Below are 21,401 nucleotides of genomic sequence, written 5' to 3' on the forward strand. Positions count from 1 at the left end.
GGTGACCTCCCTCCCCTGCCTCCTCGCCTGACGGAGAAAGAACCCCCTGGTGCGGTGTTTCAAAACTTCCCACCAGTCCCCTAGGGAAGGGAAGACACCCTGAATGGATACCTGGTCTGCCAGAAACTCCAGATACTCCTGGTACAACACCCCCTCCCTCAACCATTTCTGATTTAAACGCCACAATCCTTTCCCCAATCCGTGAATCCCCCCTCCCCCCAGCTCGACCAGCACCATCTTGTGGTCTGAGAAATCAACCTCTACCACCCTTGGTGCCTTCCCACACGCCCCTCCCCGAACTAAAAACCGGTCGATTCTACTTCTACAAGTGCCCCGGGCAAAAGTGAAACCCTGCGTCCCACCACCAAACTCTATGTGCGCGTCCACCAATCCCGCTCCCTTCATGATCCCTGCTAGCCGTACCCCATCGTAACCTACTTGCGCCGCCCTCCTCCCCCTATCCTCCTTCCTCAGGACTGTGTTAAAATCCCCCCCCCAAACTAGCTGCCGTGAGGTGTAAAGGTACGGCCGAATTTTCCCAAACAGTGCTGCCCTTCCCCGTTTGCTTTGCGGCCCGTAGATGTTAATCACCCGCAAAGCCACCCCCCGCAATCTCACATCTAACACCAGACACCTCCCAATTCCCAGCTCCACCACCCTCTGGATCTCTACTTTAAATGTTTTGAAGAGGATGCCTATCCCCCCATACCGTTCCCCTGCCAGACCCCAAATAGAGGGCCCCCATCTCCAGGCCTGCTTTGCCCGCCGAACCTCCTCCAGCGTTCGCAGCCTGGTCTCCTGCAGAAGAAAACAGTCCACCGCCACGGCAGAGAGGCCATCGAACGCCAAGCATCTCGCCCTCTGGGAGGCGACACTAGCCACATTAAGTGTGGCGAATGTTAACAGCAGTCCAGCCATCATTGTGCCGTTCCATACCCCCCGCCCTCCTGGCTACCTTCCCTCTGCTCCATACTACCTCCAGGGATCCCTTCCCCTTCACCCTCCCCTTCCTCGTCCGCCCAGTCCCGGACCCCTAGCTCAAAACCCCCCCCCCCCTTTCCTTACTTTCTTCCTCCCCTTCTTCCTCTTTTCTTCGCCCACCTCCCTCCCTTCTTGGGAGTCGTCCACTGACCCTCCCCCCCCTGCCTCCTCTCCCGCCCCTTCTGCCCCTTCTTCGACCCCCTCCATCAATCCTGCCTCCAGCCCATCCTCCCTCTCCTCTCTTGCCTTCATCCCTGCCTCCTGTCCTACCCTCCTTTTCTCCCCCACCCTCCCTTCAGCCCCCCCCAATCTGCCCCCCACCTCCCCGACCTCCTCCACTACCATTTCCTCCTCTTCGTCCCTCAAAACCTTCTCCCTCTTCTTCTTCTTCCTTTTACCCGCTGTTCCCTTTCCAGCGTCTGCCATGCTTTCCAACCCATCCTGCCGGCTCATCCCATCCTCTCCTTCCTCTCCTGCCAGTTCGTCACCCCCTCCCTCATCTTCCAATCCCCTAAATCTGTTCTCTACTTCTATCCCCATTCCTGCCTCCCCTCCCCCTTCCTCCCGTACCCCCGTCACCTTCCGTTGTTTTTTTGACACCCGCGTCCAACCCTCATCTGCCCCGTCCTGCCGCTTCCGCCCTTCCCCCAACCCTTCCCCACCTCCCACTCCCTGTCCCTCCGCAGCTCCTTTCCCCCCCACCCCGGGAACCTGATCTCGCCCTACATTCACTCCCCCCCTCTCCCTCTGAACTGGACCGCCCCCTCCCATGTCCTCCTCTCCCCCGTTATGGGAGGCCCAAGGGCAAGCTCTGAATGCATGCCCCAGACCCCCACACAAATTACACCGGATAGATGCACAAGACTCCGTAGGATGCTCCTTAGACCCGCACTTCCCACACTGCCGTACTGGGCACGACATACTAAAATGTCTGAATGACCCGCACTTGTGACATTGCCGCGGCTGCCCCTTGTAAAAGCAGAGGATCCGATCCCTGCCAATGAACGCCGCGGAGGGAATGTGCTGGGTCACGTGTCCTGCCTGCTTCAGCCTAACCTGCGCACACCATCCTCCCGCCCACACCCTACTGGGGTCAGGGAGTTTGGACAAGGGGGTACGCAATTCTGCGTACCGCTGTAGCCAGAAGGCCAGGTCCGCCCCTGAAATGGATTCATTTCGGACCAGCAGGGTTACCTGCACCAGGTCAGGTCTGCTGATCGGTACGGCCCTAAAGTTTCTCCAATCCCCTTTCCCCCTTACCCCCTCGTATTTCTCCCAGAAGACCTCCATGCCTCGCTGGGTCAGAAAACTAACATCATACTCTGGGATATTCACCGGGTGGATACAGGCATAGAGGTCCTCTGGGAGAAATCCTAAACCCAAGACCAACTTCAGGGCCTCATCCCTACTTGGCATCCCCCCCTCCCCCACCCACCTTAACTGAATCACATTCCTCCTTTTGGGAACCTGGCCCCCCCACCCTCCCCCCCATCCTTCCCCAATGCTTCCTGCCCCCCCATTCCCCCTGCGCCCGCCCCTCCCACCTACTACCGCCGCAAAGGATGGAGCACCCCCCCCACCGTCCCCCTCCTCCATCTCCTGCACTGAGACCCCCCTGCTCCTGCTGCGCCGTACCCCCGCTCTCTCTCTTGCCTCCCCTCTCAGCCTCCCTCCCTTCTCTCCCTTCTGTCAGCAGACTTTGCACATCCCCTGCCTTCACAGTGTGCTTCTGTACCATTTCCCCTGCAGCAAAAAACCTGCCATTGTCCCCTTCAAAACGTTCGCTAGAGACAGTGAGAGCAGGTTCCCCTAAATACTTGTTCCCCTCCCAATGCCCCTGACCCCCTCCCCCGCCCACCGAGCCAACCCTCCCCTCCCGGCCCGAACACTCCCCCCTGGCTCGCACCCCTGCAGCCTGGCCAACTGCAAAGTCAAAGGTACCAGTCAAGTTTCCTTCTGGCGCACACTGCAAGGCAAACACCTCCCGCTCCTCCCCCCCTCCTTCCCCCCCGGAACCTGCTCTCTGTGCTGGGTCCCTCCTTGCAACGTGCTGCTCCAGCTTTCCCTGTGCGGGCCCGCTGTTTTCCTGGGAACTGGTCTCCCCTCTGGCGTCCTGCTTCGTTGGGACTTCCTGCTCTGCCGTTTTGCAAAGTAAGAGTGGCTTCCCGCACTCCAGCACCACTCGCTCTCCCAAACATGGGGAATCCTCCTGCGCTGTAGCATTCTCCTCTGCGGCCATCCCTGCTCCTCCAGCCCGATTGGCTGGCGCCTCCTGCTCCAATGTGCTGGGCGGGCATGGCATCCCGCCACCCGGCAGCGCAGTTCCTTGCCATTCTGAACCTTTATGTGGGGAACACTGTGTGGCCTCCTGTGCTTTCTCTATGGAAAACCACTCCTTGTCTTCACCTGCCTTTCTTCCTGCATTCTCCTTTAAGAGGCAGCTCCCTGCAGGAACATCTCCACTTTCAGTCCTTAGCCCTGCTGCAGGCTGATTGGCTGGAACATCCTGCTCCTCAGAGCTTTGTGGGTGAGGCCTCCCAGGCATTTTTTCCTTGCCGTCTGCTTTTACTACAGGCAATGGGAACAGGACAACCTCCTCTTCTCCAGGTAAGTTCTCTGTTTCAACTTCCACCACCACTTCTGTGGAAAAAGGTTTCTCTCCTGAAATTGCAGCCTCTGTTTCAACAATGTGAAAAGTCTTAGTGTTTAAGTTTTTTTCCTGTTCTGTTCTCCCACACTCAGGTGCTCTCAATGAGGCTTCCACAGCCCCACCTTCAGTCCTGCTTACTCCAGAAGCTGCCTGCAGAGGCCCCGACTGACTAGCAAGGTATTGCATGAATTTTAATGTATTTTGGGTGCTTGTTCCTGGCAGCTCCCCTGATGCTTAATGTTCTGGGGTCCAAAGCCTGGGCTGATTCCTTCCTGCTCTGTTTGTTGCTTCCACTGTACCGAGGCTGACGGGGCCTGTCCCCCCGAGGCCATCCTGTCTCTGTTGATATACAGTTCTCTCAGAGGATTTCCAGGGCCTTTCCTCAGGGCCCTCAGCAGCTGTTCTTTTTTCTGGAGAAGCCTAAGCAGCCTGGTTTCCTCTTTCATATAGGTTTTGCGATGCTCTGCTGGGGCCAGCTTGCTCAGGGCTTTTGCCATTTTGACTCGCTTCCCCAGGTCCACCACCTCCTTCTCCGTACTTTTAATTCTCTTCACCACTTTAATTATGCCACTGGCCGGGTCCTCTGGATCCTGGCAGTAATCCACAAGCTCTTCCTCCTCTAGATCGTCACTATCCTCACTGCTTTCCTCCTCCACCTCCGGCAGGGCCTCTTGACAGATCTCCATTACCACTCTTTCCTTCTCAGACCAGCTCTTCTCTAGGGTCTCCGCCAGCTCTCTCTCCCCCTCACCTGCTGGACGTCGTGCGGCCACGAGGGGGGTACCAGTCCGGCTTCCTCCCTTGGAGTCTGGCCCTCTTCTATCCACAGGGCTCCTTTCCCTCCTCCCTGCGGCACTGCAAGGGAGGAGACCGCTTTTCCTGACCCTCTGGTCCCTGAGCCCAAGAGGCCCCATGGCCTGGGCCTGTCCTGGGGAACGCTCCCCAGAGGCCCTCCACATCCTTGGGGAGGGAGTTAGGCCTCACTCTCCTCCCACTGGAAGTCTGCAGAGCTCTCTGAAACACCTCCTTCCACCTCAGCAGACTGGATGGACCGTGCAGGTCTTTTTCTGCCGTCATCTACTATGTTACTATGTTACATGTGGAGATGTTTCTACAGTAAAATAAGAGCCATAGCAGTTTTGGTAAAGCTTTCTGTTGGACAGCTTCCATTTTACTTAATCATCTGAGAGCAGGTTTCGCTTTTCTAATTCTTCTTTAGGTGTTCGATTGCTTGATCGACTACTTTGAAGGGCCTTCCCTTGGGCTACCCTTATTTTTCCACTAACAGGACTTCTGTTTTTTTCAGTGTTTATCTTAGAGATCCATATTGCAGCCTAAGAACAAACAAAAAAGGCAAAAACCAGTATCTGTTCTGATCAGAACATAATAGAGACTTCAAAAAATAACAGCATTGAAAAGCTAGAAATAGTAATTGGGTTTTCAGGCCATCTTTATTTTATTTTATTAATCATTTTACTTAATTACATTCACATTTATCACATAAATGTAAGGAAATACAGAAATTAATATAAAAAGGAAAACATTTTCTCTCAACAATATTTATTTACATAATTGTCCACAATTGGAAGATCCAAGATCAGGAAAACAATCTTAAAGAAAATAAGAAAAACTCAAAATGGTTAATATTACACTTCACATTTTCTGAGGGAGGAAGGTTACTCGGTTATTGCAGCCGGTACAGTGGTAACAGAAGGAACTTGCTGCAGAGCATTCTGTTTCCACAAACTCTTATAATTTCCTTATGTTCAAACAAATAAGTAATAAGGAAATAAAACACTTACAAAGGAATCGCGCTAGGAAGGTCCCACCTAGGGCAATGATTCCTGGCTTAAAAGCCAAGACTTCACACCTCCCAGTCTGCGATTCCCTTGATGTGTCAGGAAATATAGGCATCTTTGAACCCAAAAAACTATCAACCATATATCGGATATTCAGGCCATCTTTAAAGGCAGTACTTTTGTGATGTACAGTTTTCCAACTGTAGGCCAAGTTGTGTCCATTCTAAACAAATCCTAGAGGGTGGTGGAAATGCCAGAAGGTTGGACTGAGAAGATCCCAGGTCTCTAGACAGGCAGTGTCAGGTTCTCAGGTTCAGAGCCCGCGGGGCCGGGCTCTGGAGCAAACGTGAGCCCTTGGGCTGCTGCCGAGGAGCGACAGCAGCAGGCAAAACCCACCAACCAACACTGGGTAAGCACACCAGCAGGGACTGCAGGCACTGCCCAGCGAACCGGAACACCTGGACTGGAATCCCCCGGACTGGAGGACACAGGACTGGAACACTGGACTGCAATCCCTCGGACTGGAACACACACCGGACCGGAACACACTGGACTGGAGCACACCAGACTGGAACACACACCGGACCGGAACACACTGGACTGGTCCCCCGGACTGGAGGACACAGGACTGGAACATGGGACTGGAGCACACTGGAGTGGTCCACACAGCTTCACCTGCACTTAGCTACTAAGCCCCCCAGAAGTTGAGCTCCTGGGTTCGAGTAGCCGACAGGACTTACTGGATACCGGATGACATAGGGACCAGGACTGGAAACAGAAGTGCTCCTAAACCTAAACTGATCTACTTGCTCCCAAGCCCTAAACCAGCAGGAGTGTTCCTAACAGTAAACTGACAAAAGGACTTCCTAAGCCCTATACTAAACAGGAGCTCCTAAGCCCTGCTCAAGAAAGGGACTTCCTAAGCCCTAAACTAACAGAGCAGGGTACTAAATATAAAGCTAACACAGGTGCTACTAAGCACCAAGCTACAAGCAGAGCTTTACACTAATAAGCTAAACACAAAACTAAACCAGCTACCTAAGCACTGCTCTAGCAAGCTAGATACAACTAACAAGGTGCTTCCTAAGCACTACTCTGGCAAGCAACCAGAAGAGCTCCTAGCACTAAAAGGGAAGACAGGGGAGCCACAAGGAGGGAAGCTAACACATAAGCCAAAAGTGCTTCTAAAGCACCAAACACCAACAGCAAAGACTGCAATGCTCCTAATAGCACAAACACCAGAAGTACTTCTAACAGCAAACTCTGCAGTGTTCCTAACAACACCAAACCCTGAAGTACTTCTATCAACAACAGAGCTTCCAAAGCCCTACACACAGCAATGCTACCAAAACCAAGAGGGAACAGAAGGGAACCAAAAGGGAAAAGCAGGAAAGCTAAACACACAGTCACCAGTGCTCACTGCACTAACACTAACCTGGCCCTTAGCAAAAGCAAGCAGGGAAACTAGACACAATGTCAGAAGTGCACACTGCACCACCCTACCTACAGCAAACACCACTGTTGCAAAGGCCCTGAAGGAAACAAGACCACTTCCTTATCAAGGCCCTCCCTGATGATGTCACACTCCCTAGACCTAGGCAAAAGCACACTGACCCAGAGAGGCCCAACCCACACTAATGCAAACCGTGAAACACTTGAAGCCAGTACACCCAAAGAGAGTTAGAGCAACTCAGGCAACACACACACAGGTGCAGTAGTAAAGTAAAACAATTAACCCCATGCTGCTGGAAGCTGCCAGCACAGAGAGACAGAGCCAGCTCAGAAAGGACAGAGAAAAGAAACAGAAGCCAGCTAAGAAGCTGACCCCCAGGAAAGAGGTAAGTTTGAGAGGGGTTCAGACCCCAATCATAACAGGCGGCAAGGAATCTATACATAAACTATCCAGACTTGACTACTGCAACTTTTCCTATGCTGGTCTTCCTGTCCTTCTTCTCAAGAAACTTCAAACAGTACAAAATACTGCCATCCGTATTCTTTCAGGTGCCTGCCATTTTGACCATATTTCACTTCTATTAAAACAGCACCACTGGCTCCCTGTTTCTTTCCAACATAACACAAATTTTTGACAATAACCCACAAAGTCCTTGATACTGGTATTCCCTCCTATCTATCAACACTGCTTGTTCCCTGCATGCTACCTATGCTCACCTACCGGAAATCATTTAACCATTCCCCACGCCTCTTGTTTGATACTAGAGTCTTCTCACCACTCTACTTTCTTCTTCATTGCTCCCTCTCTCTGGGATTTTCTTCCACATGACCACTATATACCCGATTTAAGGCTTCTCTTAAAACCCTTTTTTTCAAGACTTTTGATGGTTTTTCATAGATTGTGTGGTAGGCTAGCGGTACAGTAGGCATCCTGAGTAGCCTAATGGTTAGTGTAGTAGACTGAGACCTAGGGGAACTGGATTTTATTCCCACTGCAGCTCATTGTGACACTGGGCAAGTCACTTCTTAGCCCTCCATTGCCCCATGTACAAAATAAGTACCTGTATTTAATATGTCAACTACTTTGATTGTAACCACAGAATATATCAAGTCGTATCTTCTTTCCCTTTATTTTACCCTCCTCCTCTCTTTAACTTTACGTTATTATAGCTCTTTTTTGTTTCCTGTTGTTTTAGCTGTAAACTGCTTTGATTCATGCTTTGAAAGGTGAAATACTAGCTAGCTTATTTTCAAAAGGGAAGGACGCCCATCTTCCGACACAAATAGGGAGATGGGCGTCCTTCTCCCGAGGTCGCCCAAATCGGCATAATCGAAAGCCGATTTTTTGCGTCCTCAACTGCTTTCCGTCGCGGGGACACCAAAGTTCACGGGGGCCTGTCAGCAGTGTACCAAAAGCGGGACGGGGGCGTGGTTAAGAGATGGGTGTCCTCGGCCGATAATGGAAAAAAGAAGGGCGTCCCTGACGAGCATTTGGCTGACTTTACTTGGTCCCTTTTTTTTCACGACCAAGCCTTGAAAAGGTGCCCGAACTGACCAGATGATCACAGGAGGGAATCGGGGATGACCTCCCCGGTTAGTGCAGCGGACTTTGATCCTGGGGAACTGGGTTAGATTCCCACTGCAGCTCCTTGTGACTGTGGGCAAGTCACTTAACCCTCCATTGCCCCAGGTACAAAATACGTACCTGTATATATGTAAACCGCTTTGAATGTAGTTGCAAAATACCACAGAAAGGCGGTATATCAAGTCCCATTTCCCTTTCCCTTACTCCCCCATAGGTCACCAACCCCCTCCCACCCTAACAAAAAAAATTAAAAAACATTTTTTTCCAGCCTCTATGTCAGACTCAAACGTCATACCTACTACTACTACTTATCATTTCTAAAGCGCTACTAGACGTACGCAGCGCTATACACTTGAACATGAAGAGACAGTCACTGCTCAACAGAGCCCAGCTCCATCACAGCAGTATGCAGGTCCCTGGAGCAGTTTTTAGTTGGTGCAGTGCACTTCAGGCAGGCGGACCCAGGCCCATCCCCCCCACCTGTTATGTGAGCCCTCCAAAACCCACCCGAAACCCACTGTACCCACATGTAGGTGTCCCCCTTCAGCCCTAAGGGCTATGGTAGTGGTGTACAGTTGTGGGGAGTGGGTTGGGGGGTTGGAGGGCTGAGCACCGAAGGTAAGGGAGCTATGCACCTAGGAGCAATTTGTGAAGTCCACTGCAGTGCCCCCTAGGGTGCCCGGTTGGTGTCCTGGCATGTGAGGAGGACCAGTACAATATGAATGCTGGCTCCTCCCACGACCAAATGGCTTGGATTTGGTAATTTCTGAGATGGGTGTCCTCGGTTTCCATTATCGCCAAAAACCAGGGACAACCATCTCTAAGGTTGACCATCTCAACATTTAGGTCGACCATCTCTAAGGTCGACCTAAATGTTGAGATTTGGGCGTCCCCAACCGTATTATCGAAACGAAAGATGGACGTCCATTTTGTTTCAATAATACGGGTTTCCCTGCCCCTTGCTGGAATGTCCCTACAGATGGACGCCCTTAGAGATGGTCATCCCCATTCGATTATGCCCCTCCACGTGCAACTGAACTAAACTAAATGTTTAGGCCAGCCACTAAGGTGAGCTTTAAGTACCAGATGTAAAACTTTAAATTTTATTGTGTAATTAATGAGATAGTCATGTGCTGCGTACCTAGAATAGACTTCTTGAGTCTGTATACCATGCTTTGTCTTTGGCCCTCTTCAAGTTCAAACTAAAAGTCTATCTTTTTGAGGTTGTTCTTAACTCTTCACCTGTTCAATATTAATCATTCCCATAATAAATGTACGGAAACTCCATAATCTTTTATTTGTCCTTTTGAATAGATTGTAAGCTCTGTGGAGCAGGGACTGTCTCCGTACAGCACTTTGTACATTTAGTGGTGCTACAGAAATGAACAATCAGATTTTGAAGCTGAGCAAAGAAACTTAACAGAGATATTCTGTATTAACTGTAATCATGTTAAAGTTCTGTTAATGCAATGTTTTTCAACCTTCACCTGGAGGAACGCCTAGCCAGACAGGTGTTCCAGATTACTACGAGTATGAATGAGATATATTTGCATATAGTGGCTCTCCAAAATATGTAAATGTATCTCATGCATATTCATTGTAGTCATCCTAAAAATCTGACTGGCTAGGTGTGTCTCCAGAAGAGGGTTCAGAAGCACTTCAACATGCCTGAAGAGAGAGCATTTCCACATTCTAGGCCATTGAATGCTAAGGTGTGTTTTCACATTCTTTGACTCAGGAAAGGATGCAGTCCAGGCACTTCATAAAGACCTGGACACCACTTCACAGGACTGTAGAAAAAAGGAGAGTGAGATGTGAAGACAGGAGCCCTGCAGCAAATTCACTAACTCCTTTCGTTCTTTGTCCACTGGAAAAGAGGTTAGTGTATCAGGCCCTAAATTTATCCTTGAAGATCCAAAGCAAGAAAAAAAGGGCAGCTCTGGGTTTCTGAGTTCTCGTCTCTCTACAAAAACTGGGGCTGTTAGGGCCAGATTCTGTAAATGGCATCTAAAATCTATATGCATCTGATTAGCATGTCTAGCACTATTCTATATAACATGCCTAAACCTGGTGTAAATACCCACACCTAAATGTAGGTGAGTTCTCCCGAATTCTGTAACAACCCACTTAAATTCGAGTAACACCTCTGACGTGCCCACACTCCTCCCATGGTTGCACCCCCTTTTCAGGATTTATGCATGCCTCTTTTTAGAATACGCCTAAAAAGAAGTTCATGCAAATTCTAATTATTGCCAATTAGTGATGATAATTGGTAATCGGCCAATTATCATCACTGATTGACTTGTTACTTAATTGAGTAGTGCACGTAAATTGGCTGCATGCACAATTTAACACATACTACTCACTGCGTCTTATACAGAACCTGGCTCTTAGTAGGGGGAGAGGGCAGCCTGATACATGAGAAGTAGACACCCCCCTCCAAGATATAGTATCCTATCTGTATTGTATTCCTCATTGAGGATGCATAAACATATAAAGTTCTACAGTGTCCTCTTATATGTAACTTATTAAGCATGTACAGACCAGTGATGTATCCATGGGTGGGCCCCTGCCCACTAACGTTGGGCTCAGGCATACTCAGCAACAGTACACCTTTGCTGTGTCTGGCAGGAATTGCCAAGCCCACCAGCTAAAGTCCTCTTCCTCTTCTGATGGCCAGAACTCCTACCAAGCTTGGCAGCTGGCGGTAAGGTCCATAAACCATCACCACTGGCAAGCCGCACATGCTAAGGTTTTACCCTTGCATGAAAACTGAGCATGTGAGGGGTATTGATGGCAGGGGCTCAGGGACACTACCACTGACTGCCAAGGTTGGTAGGAGTTCTGGCTGCCAAAGGAGGAAGATGTCTTTAACTAGTAGGGCTTGGGGATACCCACCAGCTATTTATATTTGAAGTTGGTAGGGGTGGGGGGTGCCAGGGGTGGGGGCAGAGAGAAAGGGAGGGTGGGAGTGGAGAGAAAATTTCTTGCCCACCCAAAATTGGTGGTCTGGTAACACTACTGGTTAAACTACTATTTTCTCTATGAAAACTAAATTTGAAGAACGCTTGCGAAACCTCAGCTTGTAAAGAAAGTCAGAGGGGTCCTAGTGATTTGTTGAGGCTGAGGATACTAACACAGAGGGGTCCTTTTACTAAGGTGCACTGAAAATGGCCTGTAGTAGTGTAGATGTGTGTTTTGGGCGCGCACAGAATTATTTTTTAGCGCACCTACAAAAAATGCCTTTTTTTGCCAAAAATGGATGTGCGGCAAAATGAAAATTGCTGCGTGTCCATTTTGGGTCTGAGACCTTACCACAAACCACTGACCTAGTGGTAAGGTGACACGCGGTAACCGGGCGGTAATGGTCTATGCACGCCAAATGCCGCGCACCAGAAAATAACAAATATTTTTCAAATGCACATAGTGGACACATGCCAAAATTGAACTTACCGCAATGGCCATACAGTTACTCCAATTTGGCATGCATTGGGTGCGTGTAGGCACCTACGCAGCTTAGTAAAAGGGCCCCTGAGTGCTGCAGACTCTCACATCACAGTTTATTACTCTCCTAGGAAAAATTCAGCTGCATGCAAGTTTCCTGTTTCAGTGCATTACACCACTTCTTAAAAAGCATATCCTATATAATAATTTGCACCTCCAACATTCCATCGCTGTCTGGCTGCCTGGGTTTGTAACATCAAATGATATCAGCCAGCCTCCAGTGTTTCGTTCCCCCTCACTGCCCCGCCCTCGCGTCAAAATGTAATGACGTCAGAGGGCAGAACAGTGAGAAGGAAGGGAACGCTGGAGCTGAACTGACATTAGGGGATGTTACGAAAACAGACAGGCAGACAGCGATAGAACCCCGAGGTACAATTTAGGCAGCAGGGTGGCGGGAAGTGGGTGAACGCAGTAAGCAATGGCGCGAGACTGAGAGGCGAAGGACAGCAGCCTACAACGCTACATTCCCCCTCACTGTCCCGCACTCGCAAAAAGACGTTATGACATCAGAGGGTAGAACTGTGAGAGGGAAGGGAAAGCTGGAGGCAAGCTGAGCTGATGTTAGGCAGACATGGAACCGCGAGGTACCCAGTGGATGACACAGCACATACATTTATATATAACAGAAAAAACAGGATAATATCTAAAAAAGAAAAGGATACAAAACACACAGACAGTGCAATCACTGCACACACTCTCTCTTGCTCTCTCTCTCTGTCACACAGACACACAGAGTCTGTCTGTGTGTATGTCTCTCTCACACACTCACACAAAGTCTGTCTCACACACACTCTCTCTTTCTCAATAACACACACACACACACACACTCTCTCTTTCTCAATAACACACACACACACACACACACTCTCTCTCTCTCTCTCACACACACTCTCTCTCGCAAACACACTCTCTATAACACATTGTCTCTCTCACACAAAATCTCTCTCTCTGTCACACACACACACACACTCTCTCTCTCACACACACACTCACTGTCTCACACACACACTCATTCTGTCTCTCTCTCTCTCACACACACATACTGTCTCTCTCTCTCTCACACACACTCTGTCTTGCTCACACACACATTCACTCTCTCTCACACACAATCACTCTCTCACACACAATCACTCTCTCACACACAATCACTCTCTCTCTCACACACACACTCTCTCTCTCTCACACTCACACTCTCACTCTCTCACACACACACTCTCTCTTACTGTGTCACACACTGTCTCTCTGTCTCACACACACTCACTCTCTGTCTCTCTCACTCTCTCTGTCTCTCTCTCTCTCACACACACACTCTCTCTCTCTCTCACACACACACACTCACTCTCTCTGTCTCTCTCTCTCACACTCACTCTCTCTGTCTCACACACACACACTCTCTCTCTCACACACACGTACTCTCTCTCTCTCTCTCACACACACACACAGGCGAATTGCAGGATATTGATGGCATGGGAGGCAAGGGGAGGGGAGAACATAGGAGAATCGGTGCATATCATGTAGAGGCCACAATCGCTGGAGACGGAGGGGAGGGAAGGGGAGGGAATGGCATTGGAGAATCGCTGCACATGGATTGCATCGGAGAGGATGAGAGCGTAGGGAAGAATTGCAGCCCATAGAGGGGAAGGCAGGGCACTGAGAAGAAGCAGAGGCACAGTCCAACGTGCTGTAGCTCACAAACAACAATCAGAGCCACATTCCAACGTGGTGAACATCACATGACTAGAAAAAGAACACTACCTGCTGAGGAGCAGGCTGAAGTTAAAAGAAAAAGAGCTGAAGCACAATGAAAAAGGCGTGCAGCTCTGAGTGAAGACAAAAAGGCACATGGAAGTCAAAAAGCCACTGCAAGAAAAAGGTCCAGGATACAAAAGATGACTGATGAGGAAAGTGCAAGTAACCGACAAAGAAACGCCGATTCAGAAAGGCACAGAATTGCTGAAATGACGGACGAACAGAGACAAACACATAGAACAAGGCACACTGCTATACAACGCAAAAGATTTGAAAAAATGACAGAAGAAGAAAGAGCAACAAATAGAAAAAGGAGAACATATTTAGAACATCTGTGGGCAGCTTGTCGCGCAGCGGTTCCACACTTGCTGCACAGAGGACAAAACGCTGGTCATCGGCGGCTGCAAATGCAGAGAGGAAATTTCAAATAAAGACAGAACTTCAGAGGACAGCTGGGCTGTTGAGCTTACGAGCTTCAGGTCACCATCTTTCCACTCTCCCTAGTTTGGGACACTCTTTGTCTGGTTTCTCCTCAGAGGCCTGTCTGATATGGGTAACCCTTCAGCATAGCCCTCTGAGTCATTGAAACACAGAAGCCCCTCCACCACAACAAGGTGGTGTCCCTTCGGAGGGGCGGTACACTTTTAAATGGAAAATTCATTAATAACAGTTGGGTAGTCCCTTATAACCCTTACTTACGTTTAAAGTACAATTCTCATATAAATGTGGAAGTATGTGCATCTATTAAAAGTGTCAAATACTTCTTTAAATATGTCTATAAAGGACACGATTGTGCCACTGTGGTTATTACAGAGCACCAAACTTTACAACATGATGAAATTAAAACGTTTACTGACTCTAGATATGTTAGTACTCCTGAAGCTGCATGGCGATTAAACGGGTTTGAAATGCATCACCAATCACATACTATCCAGAGATTGGAAGTACACTTACCAGATCAACAAAGCATTGTTTTTCACCCTAATGAAGTTGAGGCTGCAGTACAAAGAGCCAGAACCAGGGACACCACTTTAACAGTGTGGTTTAAACTTAATGCAGAAGACAATCCTCCAAAGACCATTTTGTATGTAGATATTCCTATGTACTATACTTTCGACAAAAGAGAACGAAAGTGGAAATGTGGAAAAACAGGACATGACAAAACAATTGGGAGAATGTATGCAGTTCATTTTTCAGAGGACCCTGAGCATTACTGTTTAAGGCTAATTCTGCTACACAAACCAGGGGCTAAGTCCTTTGAAGACTTAAAAACAGTTGCATGTGTTCTTTATAATACATTTGAAGATGCAGCCAAGAAAATGGGGCTCATTGACGATGAAGTTCTGTGGGAGAACACCTTAGACGATTAACTCATATGCAGCATGCCACAGCAAATCAGACACCTTTTTATTTATTTATTTATTTATTTATTGCATTTGCATCCCACCTTTTTGCAGGCTCAATGTGGCTTACAATACATCATGAGTAGTGGAAATATATTAAAAAGACATTTAGTGGTACAGAAGGATCTTGTACAACATGATAATGATAAAACATAATAATAGGATAACAAGCAGATATTAAAATACAGTTCTAAGTATATGTGGGGGAGTTATGTATATTCATATTGGTTGATCTTTGTGGTATGCTTTGTTAAAGAGATGGGTCTTCAGTAGTTTGCGGAAGTTCGTTATTTCGTAGATCGTTTTTAAGTTGTGCGGTAGTGTGTTCCATAACTGTGTGCTCAGGTAGGTAAATTTGTCGCGTGCATTAGTTTATATTTTAGACATTTACAGTTCGGGAAATGCAAATCAAGGAATGTTCGGGATGATCTTTTGGCATTCCTGGGTGGTAGGTCTGTCAGGTCTGACATGTAGGCTGGTGCATCACCATGGATGATTTTGTGAACTAGTGAGCATATTTTGAACGTGATGCGTTCTTTCAGTGGGAGCCAGTGTAGTTTCTATCGTAGGGGCTTAGCACTTTCATATTTTGTTTTGCCGAATATGAGTCTAGCTGCAGTGTTCTGGACTGTCTGAAGTCTCTTGATTATTTGCTCTTTACAGCCGGCGTAGAGTGTGTTGCAGTAATCTAGATGACTGAGCACCATTGATTGTACTAGATTGCGAAAAACATTTCTTGGGAAGAAAGGTCTTACTCTTTTTAGTTTCCACATTGAGTGGAACATCTTCTTGGTTATGTTTTTCGTGTGATTCTCGAGTGTTAGGTTTCAGTCGATGGTAACTCCAAGAATTTTTAGGGTGTCTGAAATTGGAAGGTTTAGATTTGGTGTGTTAATGGCGGTGAATTCTTTCTTGTTATGTTGCGAGGTGAGAATTAGGCACTGGGTTTTTTCTGCATTAAGTTTCAGCCGAAATGCGTCCGCCCAAGAATGTATGACATGGAGGCTTTGGTTGATGTCATTTGAAATTTTCTTTAGGTCTTGTTTGAATGGGATGTAGATCGTTACGTCGTCTGCGTATATGTATGGGTTGAGGTTTTGATTTGATAGTAGTTTAGTCAAGGGTATCATCATTAAGTTGAACAGAGTTGGCAAGAGGGGGGGATCCCTGTGGGACTCCGCATTCAGGTATCCATGTGGCTGAAGTCATCGAGTTAGATGTCACCTGGTATACATTTGTGTTTTTGCCGTACCATCAAATGCTTTCCAAATTTTCCAAAAATACAAACTTAATATGATACAAGATTTTAAACACATCCATGGTTGCAAAGGTGATTGCTCGATTTGTGAGCAATTGTGCCTTCAGAAAATCCAAGCCGTTCTGACTACACATGGCAAGAAACTTGAACACTTTGGTTTACCAACAGTCATTCACAGAACAGAAGATCCTAAACTTGCCTTCAATGTTGGAGATGAAAAGCAGAAAGCTGAACAAATGGTAGAAAAACTAAATAATGAGCAAAGGGAAGCATTTCATACTATACTTTCTGCCTGCAATACAAAAAACATGACCCACACGTGCTTCTTCCTAGACAGTCCTGCTGGAAGTGGAAAAACGTATACGTATAATACTATCCTGAGCTCCATCCGAAGAGATGGAGGAATTGCACTACCTGTTGCTTCTACAGGAATTGCTGCAAATCTCCTTCCAGGAGGACAAACTTATCATTCACAGTTTAAGTTACCTGTTCCTCTACTGGAAACATCAATATCAAGTATCAGATTAACATCAAATGATGCTTCCATCATTAGAGATGCTAAAATCCTTATTTGGGATGAGTCAAATATGGCACCCAGTATGGCAGTTACTGGTGTAGATAGAATCCTCAAAGACATCATGAACAATCGGAAACCATTTGGCGAGAAAGTTCTCCTTGGTGGAGATTTTCGACAAACTCTACCAGTGGTACCACACGGTGATCGAGCTCACATTATTGAAGCCAGCATTAAGTTAAATAAACTATGGAAAAAAACTTGAAATACTAAAATTAAACAACAATGTCTGCTCTGTAGACCCAGATTACAACAACTGGCTTATTACTTTAGCAGACGGAAATCTTCCATGTCCAGACGGTTTCAAAGATATTATCGAAATCCTACAGAAGCACATTTGTGACGGCGATATAGTTAATGCCGTTTTTGGAGAAAAAATTACCGCAGCTACTGTTTACAACTTTGCTAAAAAGGCTATTCTTTGCCCAAAAAATGCACATGTTGACAAGATAAATAAAGCTGTTCTAAATATTTTAGAAGGTGAGACAATTACTTATTTAAGTTCGGACTCCATTCATGACTCCAATGATGAGGAACATCAGTTATATCCTGTAGAATTCCTTCATGAACAAACTCCAACTGGCATGCCTTGCCATAAACTGCATTTAAAAATTGGAACAAAAAAAACAGCACCACGGGCCTTTAAAAATGGAACACAGTTCTTTAATGAATGAGCCTTGATAAAAAGACCCGACACGGGCCGTGTTTCGGTGACTAGCACCTGCGTCAGGGGTCACAGTGATGACGTAGAAAACTTGGGGAATAACTCGAATATATTCCTCTACAATATATTATTCCTTACCCCACGTCTCATATAGTAAAAGCTACAAAGCACCAAGGCACTTTCACTTTCTGTATCTTTTTATCAAGGCTCATTCATTAAAGAACTGTGTTCCATTTTTAAAGGCCCGTGGTGCTGTTTTTTTTTGTTTGGACTTTAGTTTGTACTTCATTCCCTCTCTTTTGTTATATTTAAAAATTGGAGCCATAATTATCCTACTCAGGAATTTAAATATCAAGCGAGGTTTATGTAACGCAACTCGCTTAATAGTGAAAGACTTGAAAACTAACCTCATTATTAGTCAAGTAATCACTGGGTCAACTGCAGGGAGTATTGTTTTTATCCCACGTATTGAACTAACACTATCTAACACTGACCTCTCATTTACATTACTTCGAAAACAATTTCCTGTGAAATTGGCTTTTGCAATGACAATTAACAAGTCACAAGGACAAAAATTTGAAAAAGTTGGCATTTTCCTCCCAGAACCAGTGTTTACACATGGGCAACTGTATGTAGCATTTTCAAGAGTTCGAAACTCTTCTGATGCAATTGTAAAAGTCATATAAATACATAAGTAATGCCACACTGGGAAAAGACCAAGGGTCCATCGAGCCCAGCATCCTGTCCCCAACAGCGGCCAATCCAGGCCAAGGGCACCTGGCAAGCTTCCCAAACGTACAAACATTCTAAACATGTTATTTCCGGAATTGTGGATTTTTCCCAAGTCCATTTAGTAGTGGTTTATGGATTTGTCCTTTAGGAAACCATCTAACCCCTTTTTAAACTCTGTCAAGCTAACCGCCTTCACCACGTTCTCCGGCAATGAATTCCAGAGTTTAATTATGCATTGGGTGAAGAAAGATTTTCTCCGATTTGTTTTAAATTTACTACACTGTAGTTTCATTGCATGCCCCCTAGTCCTAGTATTTTTGGAAAGCGTGAACAGACGCTTCACATCCACCTGTTCCACTCCACTCATTATTTTATATACCTCTATCATGTCTCCCCTCAGCCGTCTCTTCTCCAAGCTGAAAAGCCCTAGCCTCCTTAGTCTTTCTTCATAGAGAAGTCGTCCCATCCCCGCTATCATTTTAGTCGCCCTTCGCTGCACCTTTTCCAATTCTGCTATATCTTTCTTGAGATGCGGCGACCAGAATTGAACACCAGTTGCGGTCGCACCATGGAGCGATATAACGGCATTATGACATCCTGACACCTGTTTTCCATACCTTTCCTAATAATACCCAACATTCTATTCACTTTCCTAGCCACTGCAGCACACTGAGCAGAAGGTTTCAGTGTATTATCGACGACGACGACACCCAGATCCCTTTCTTGGTCTGTAACTCCTAACGTGGAACCTTGCATGACGTAGCTATAATTCGGGTTCTTTTTTCCCACATCCTGTCGCGAGTTAACGACTTTGAATAACTTTGTGTCATCAGCAAATTTAATTACCTCGCTAGTTACTCCCATCTCTAAATCATTTATAAATATATTAAAAAGCAGCGGTCCTAGCACAGACCCCTGAGGAACCCCACTAACTACCCTTCTCCATTGTGAATACTGCCCATTTAACCCCACTCTTTGTTTCCTATCCTTCAACCAGTTTTTAATCCATAATAGGACATTTCCTCCTATCCCATGACCCTCCAATTTCCTCTGTAGCCTTTCATGAGGTACCTTGTCAAATGCCTTTTGAAAATCCAGATACACAATATTGACCGGCTCCCCTTTGTCCACATGTTTGTTTACTCCTTCAAAGAGTTGAAGTAAATTGGTCAGGCAAGATTTCCCCACACAAAAGCTGTGCTGACTTGGTCTCAGTAATCCATGTCCTCGGATGTGCTCTGTAATTTTGTTTTTAATAATAGCCTCTACCATTTACCCCGGCACCGACGTCAGACTCACCGGGCTATAATTTCCCGGATCTCCCCTGGAACCTTTAAAAAAAATCCTTCAATGTAACAAAGTTTTCACTAAAAATACTGTTTATAAAGAAATCTTGCAAGCATTTTATTTCTAATAAAAAAAATTTAAATTTCTGCGTACTCTTTAGCTTTTTGGAAATATACTATTAATAAAAATTAAAACACAAAGATTAAAAAAAACAAACAATCCACATGTCATACCCCTGGACCATATTACTAATTATACACCCTTTCCAATTATTCTTTATCATCACAGCACATTCTTCCTAACAGTTCCCTTAAAAACATAATCACCATTAAATGATAACCTTGCTAGCGCCCGTTTCATTGGTTTGAGAAACAGGCCTTTTTTACTAGTCTTCTATATATGAGTGGCTGGTAGCTATCAACAAATTACCATTCTCCCCTTTTTTTTGGGGGGGGGGCTGATTAAACGGGTTGTAATTGCAGGAAAAGCAAGTAATCATTTCATGCTGCATTTTTCATTTGCAAAGCAACATGACACTAAAATCTTTTAAAAGATTTGTATCTCAGATGCACCATCTTTTGCCTTTGGTTTCACTCTTTGGGATGGTCCACCCGTGGCTTCTGTGATATCTCTGTGGTTTTTGATATTGTCAACCACTGTGTTCTGCTGGGTAGGCTTTCAGCAATGGGCATTGATTCATCTGTGCTGCAGGTAGGTGAAAGTTTAAGAAATGCCAAGCGATCCAATTCAAGGAGAAAATCTAAGGCTAGTTCTGGATTTCTGCGGGCCACATCCCGGTGCATTCTGGTACCTGCAATGCAGCTTTCAAATTCTGGAAACAGGGACTACAAATACCACAGTGCACTGTGATATAAGATTTAATAACCAGGGCTGCTCTAAAATCTTCTTTCCTTGAACTGGGTCATGTGGTACCTCTGTCAGAAAGCCAGGACTATCATAAGGTCTTGCTCCGGAAACCAGAATCAGGTGGCAGCTCTGCTTCTGAGTATGTTTTATTACAACAGCGCTTTAACGGTAAAGAAGGAACTTAGTTTCCTTGTATTGTTTAAATTTTCTGCTCTTCTTTTTAATTATTGCTATGCCAACTCTATTATTTTTATCAAGCTTATGCTTGTATGTAATTGGATATATTACCGTAAATAAAAACATTAAAAAAAGGAATAAAGACAGCTTCTGGCTCAGCTATGTGTTTTGACTTGGAATCTAGTTCTCATTATCTGATATAACTAACACTTATAGCTGCCACTGTATAAAGAACTGTATGTAACATTGCAACTCTTTGATACAACAGCATACAGAGTAAACAGTACTACTAGACAGGAGGAGAGGATTGCTGTACAGCAAGGGAGATTGCATGCAGAGTCATTACAGCTTATTCTCAGATTTGAGATAGCAACATCATCACTCATAGCCAAACTGACAGTAGCCTGCATTTAAGTGCACTTTATTATGCTTTTTTTTATTTTGTGGGTTTGGCAGTTTTTGACTGCCCCATTGGGGTTCCAGCTCATTTGGAATCTGGGCTGTGATTGGGCACCGTGAGCCTCCATTCACAACTGCCCAACTGAGCAACATATAGAGCTGATATACCATAAATCAAGAAAACGCTGGCAAAAACAGGTCTTTCATTGTCTTTTAAAAGCAGCCATGCCAGTCAAAAATCTAAGAGGCCCTTTTACTAAGCTGCTTAAGGCGCTAATTGTACCTAAAGAAGGGCACGCTAAAGCATCCTGTCTTAGTTG

At 46.2% G+C, this 21,401-nt stretch overlaps 1 protein-coding gene across 1 annotated transcript; it reads left to right on the top strand.

Moving 5' to 3' along the window:
• The first annotated feature begins 16,416 nt into the window (after nucleotides 1–16,416).
• LOC115476778 (ATP-dependent DNA helicase pif1-like) lies at nucleotides 16,417–20,508 on the top strand. The gene is made up of 4 exons (XM_030213357.1): nucleotides 16,417–17,125; nucleotides 17,196–17,577; nucleotides 17,945–18,266; nucleotides 20,350–20,508. The coding sequence occupies exons 1-4, from the start codon at nucleotides 16,417–16,419 to the stop codon at nucleotides 20,506–20,508; spliced, it is 1,572 nt and encodes a 523-aa protein (XP_030069217.1).
• Nucleotides 20,509–21,401: the final 893 nt, after the last annotated feature.

The sequence above is a fragment of the Microcaecilia unicolor genome, chromosome 8, assembly GCF_901765095.1.
Source record: "Microcaecilia unicolor chromosome 8, aMicUni1.1, whole genome shotgun sequence".
Taxonomy (NCBI): domain Eukaryota; kingdom Metazoa; phylum Chordata; class Amphibia; order Gymnophiona; family Siphonopidae; genus Microcaecilia; species Microcaecilia unicolor.

Excerpts from the sequence above, each read along its gene's own strand:
- LOC115476778 (XM_030213357.1), top strand. The coding sequence starts at position 16,417 with ATGATACAAGATTTTAAACACATCCATGGTTGCAAAGGTGATTGCTCG. Across the intron at positions 17,126-17,195 it reads AGCTCACATTATTGAAGCCA|ACCCAGATTACAACAACTGG; the intron begins GCATTAAGTTAA and ends TCTGCTCTGTAG. Across the intron at positions 18,267-20,349 it reads TGTATGTAGCATTTTCAAGA|GTAGGTGAAAGTTTAAGAAA; the intron begins GTTCGAAACTCT and ends TCTGTGCTGCAG.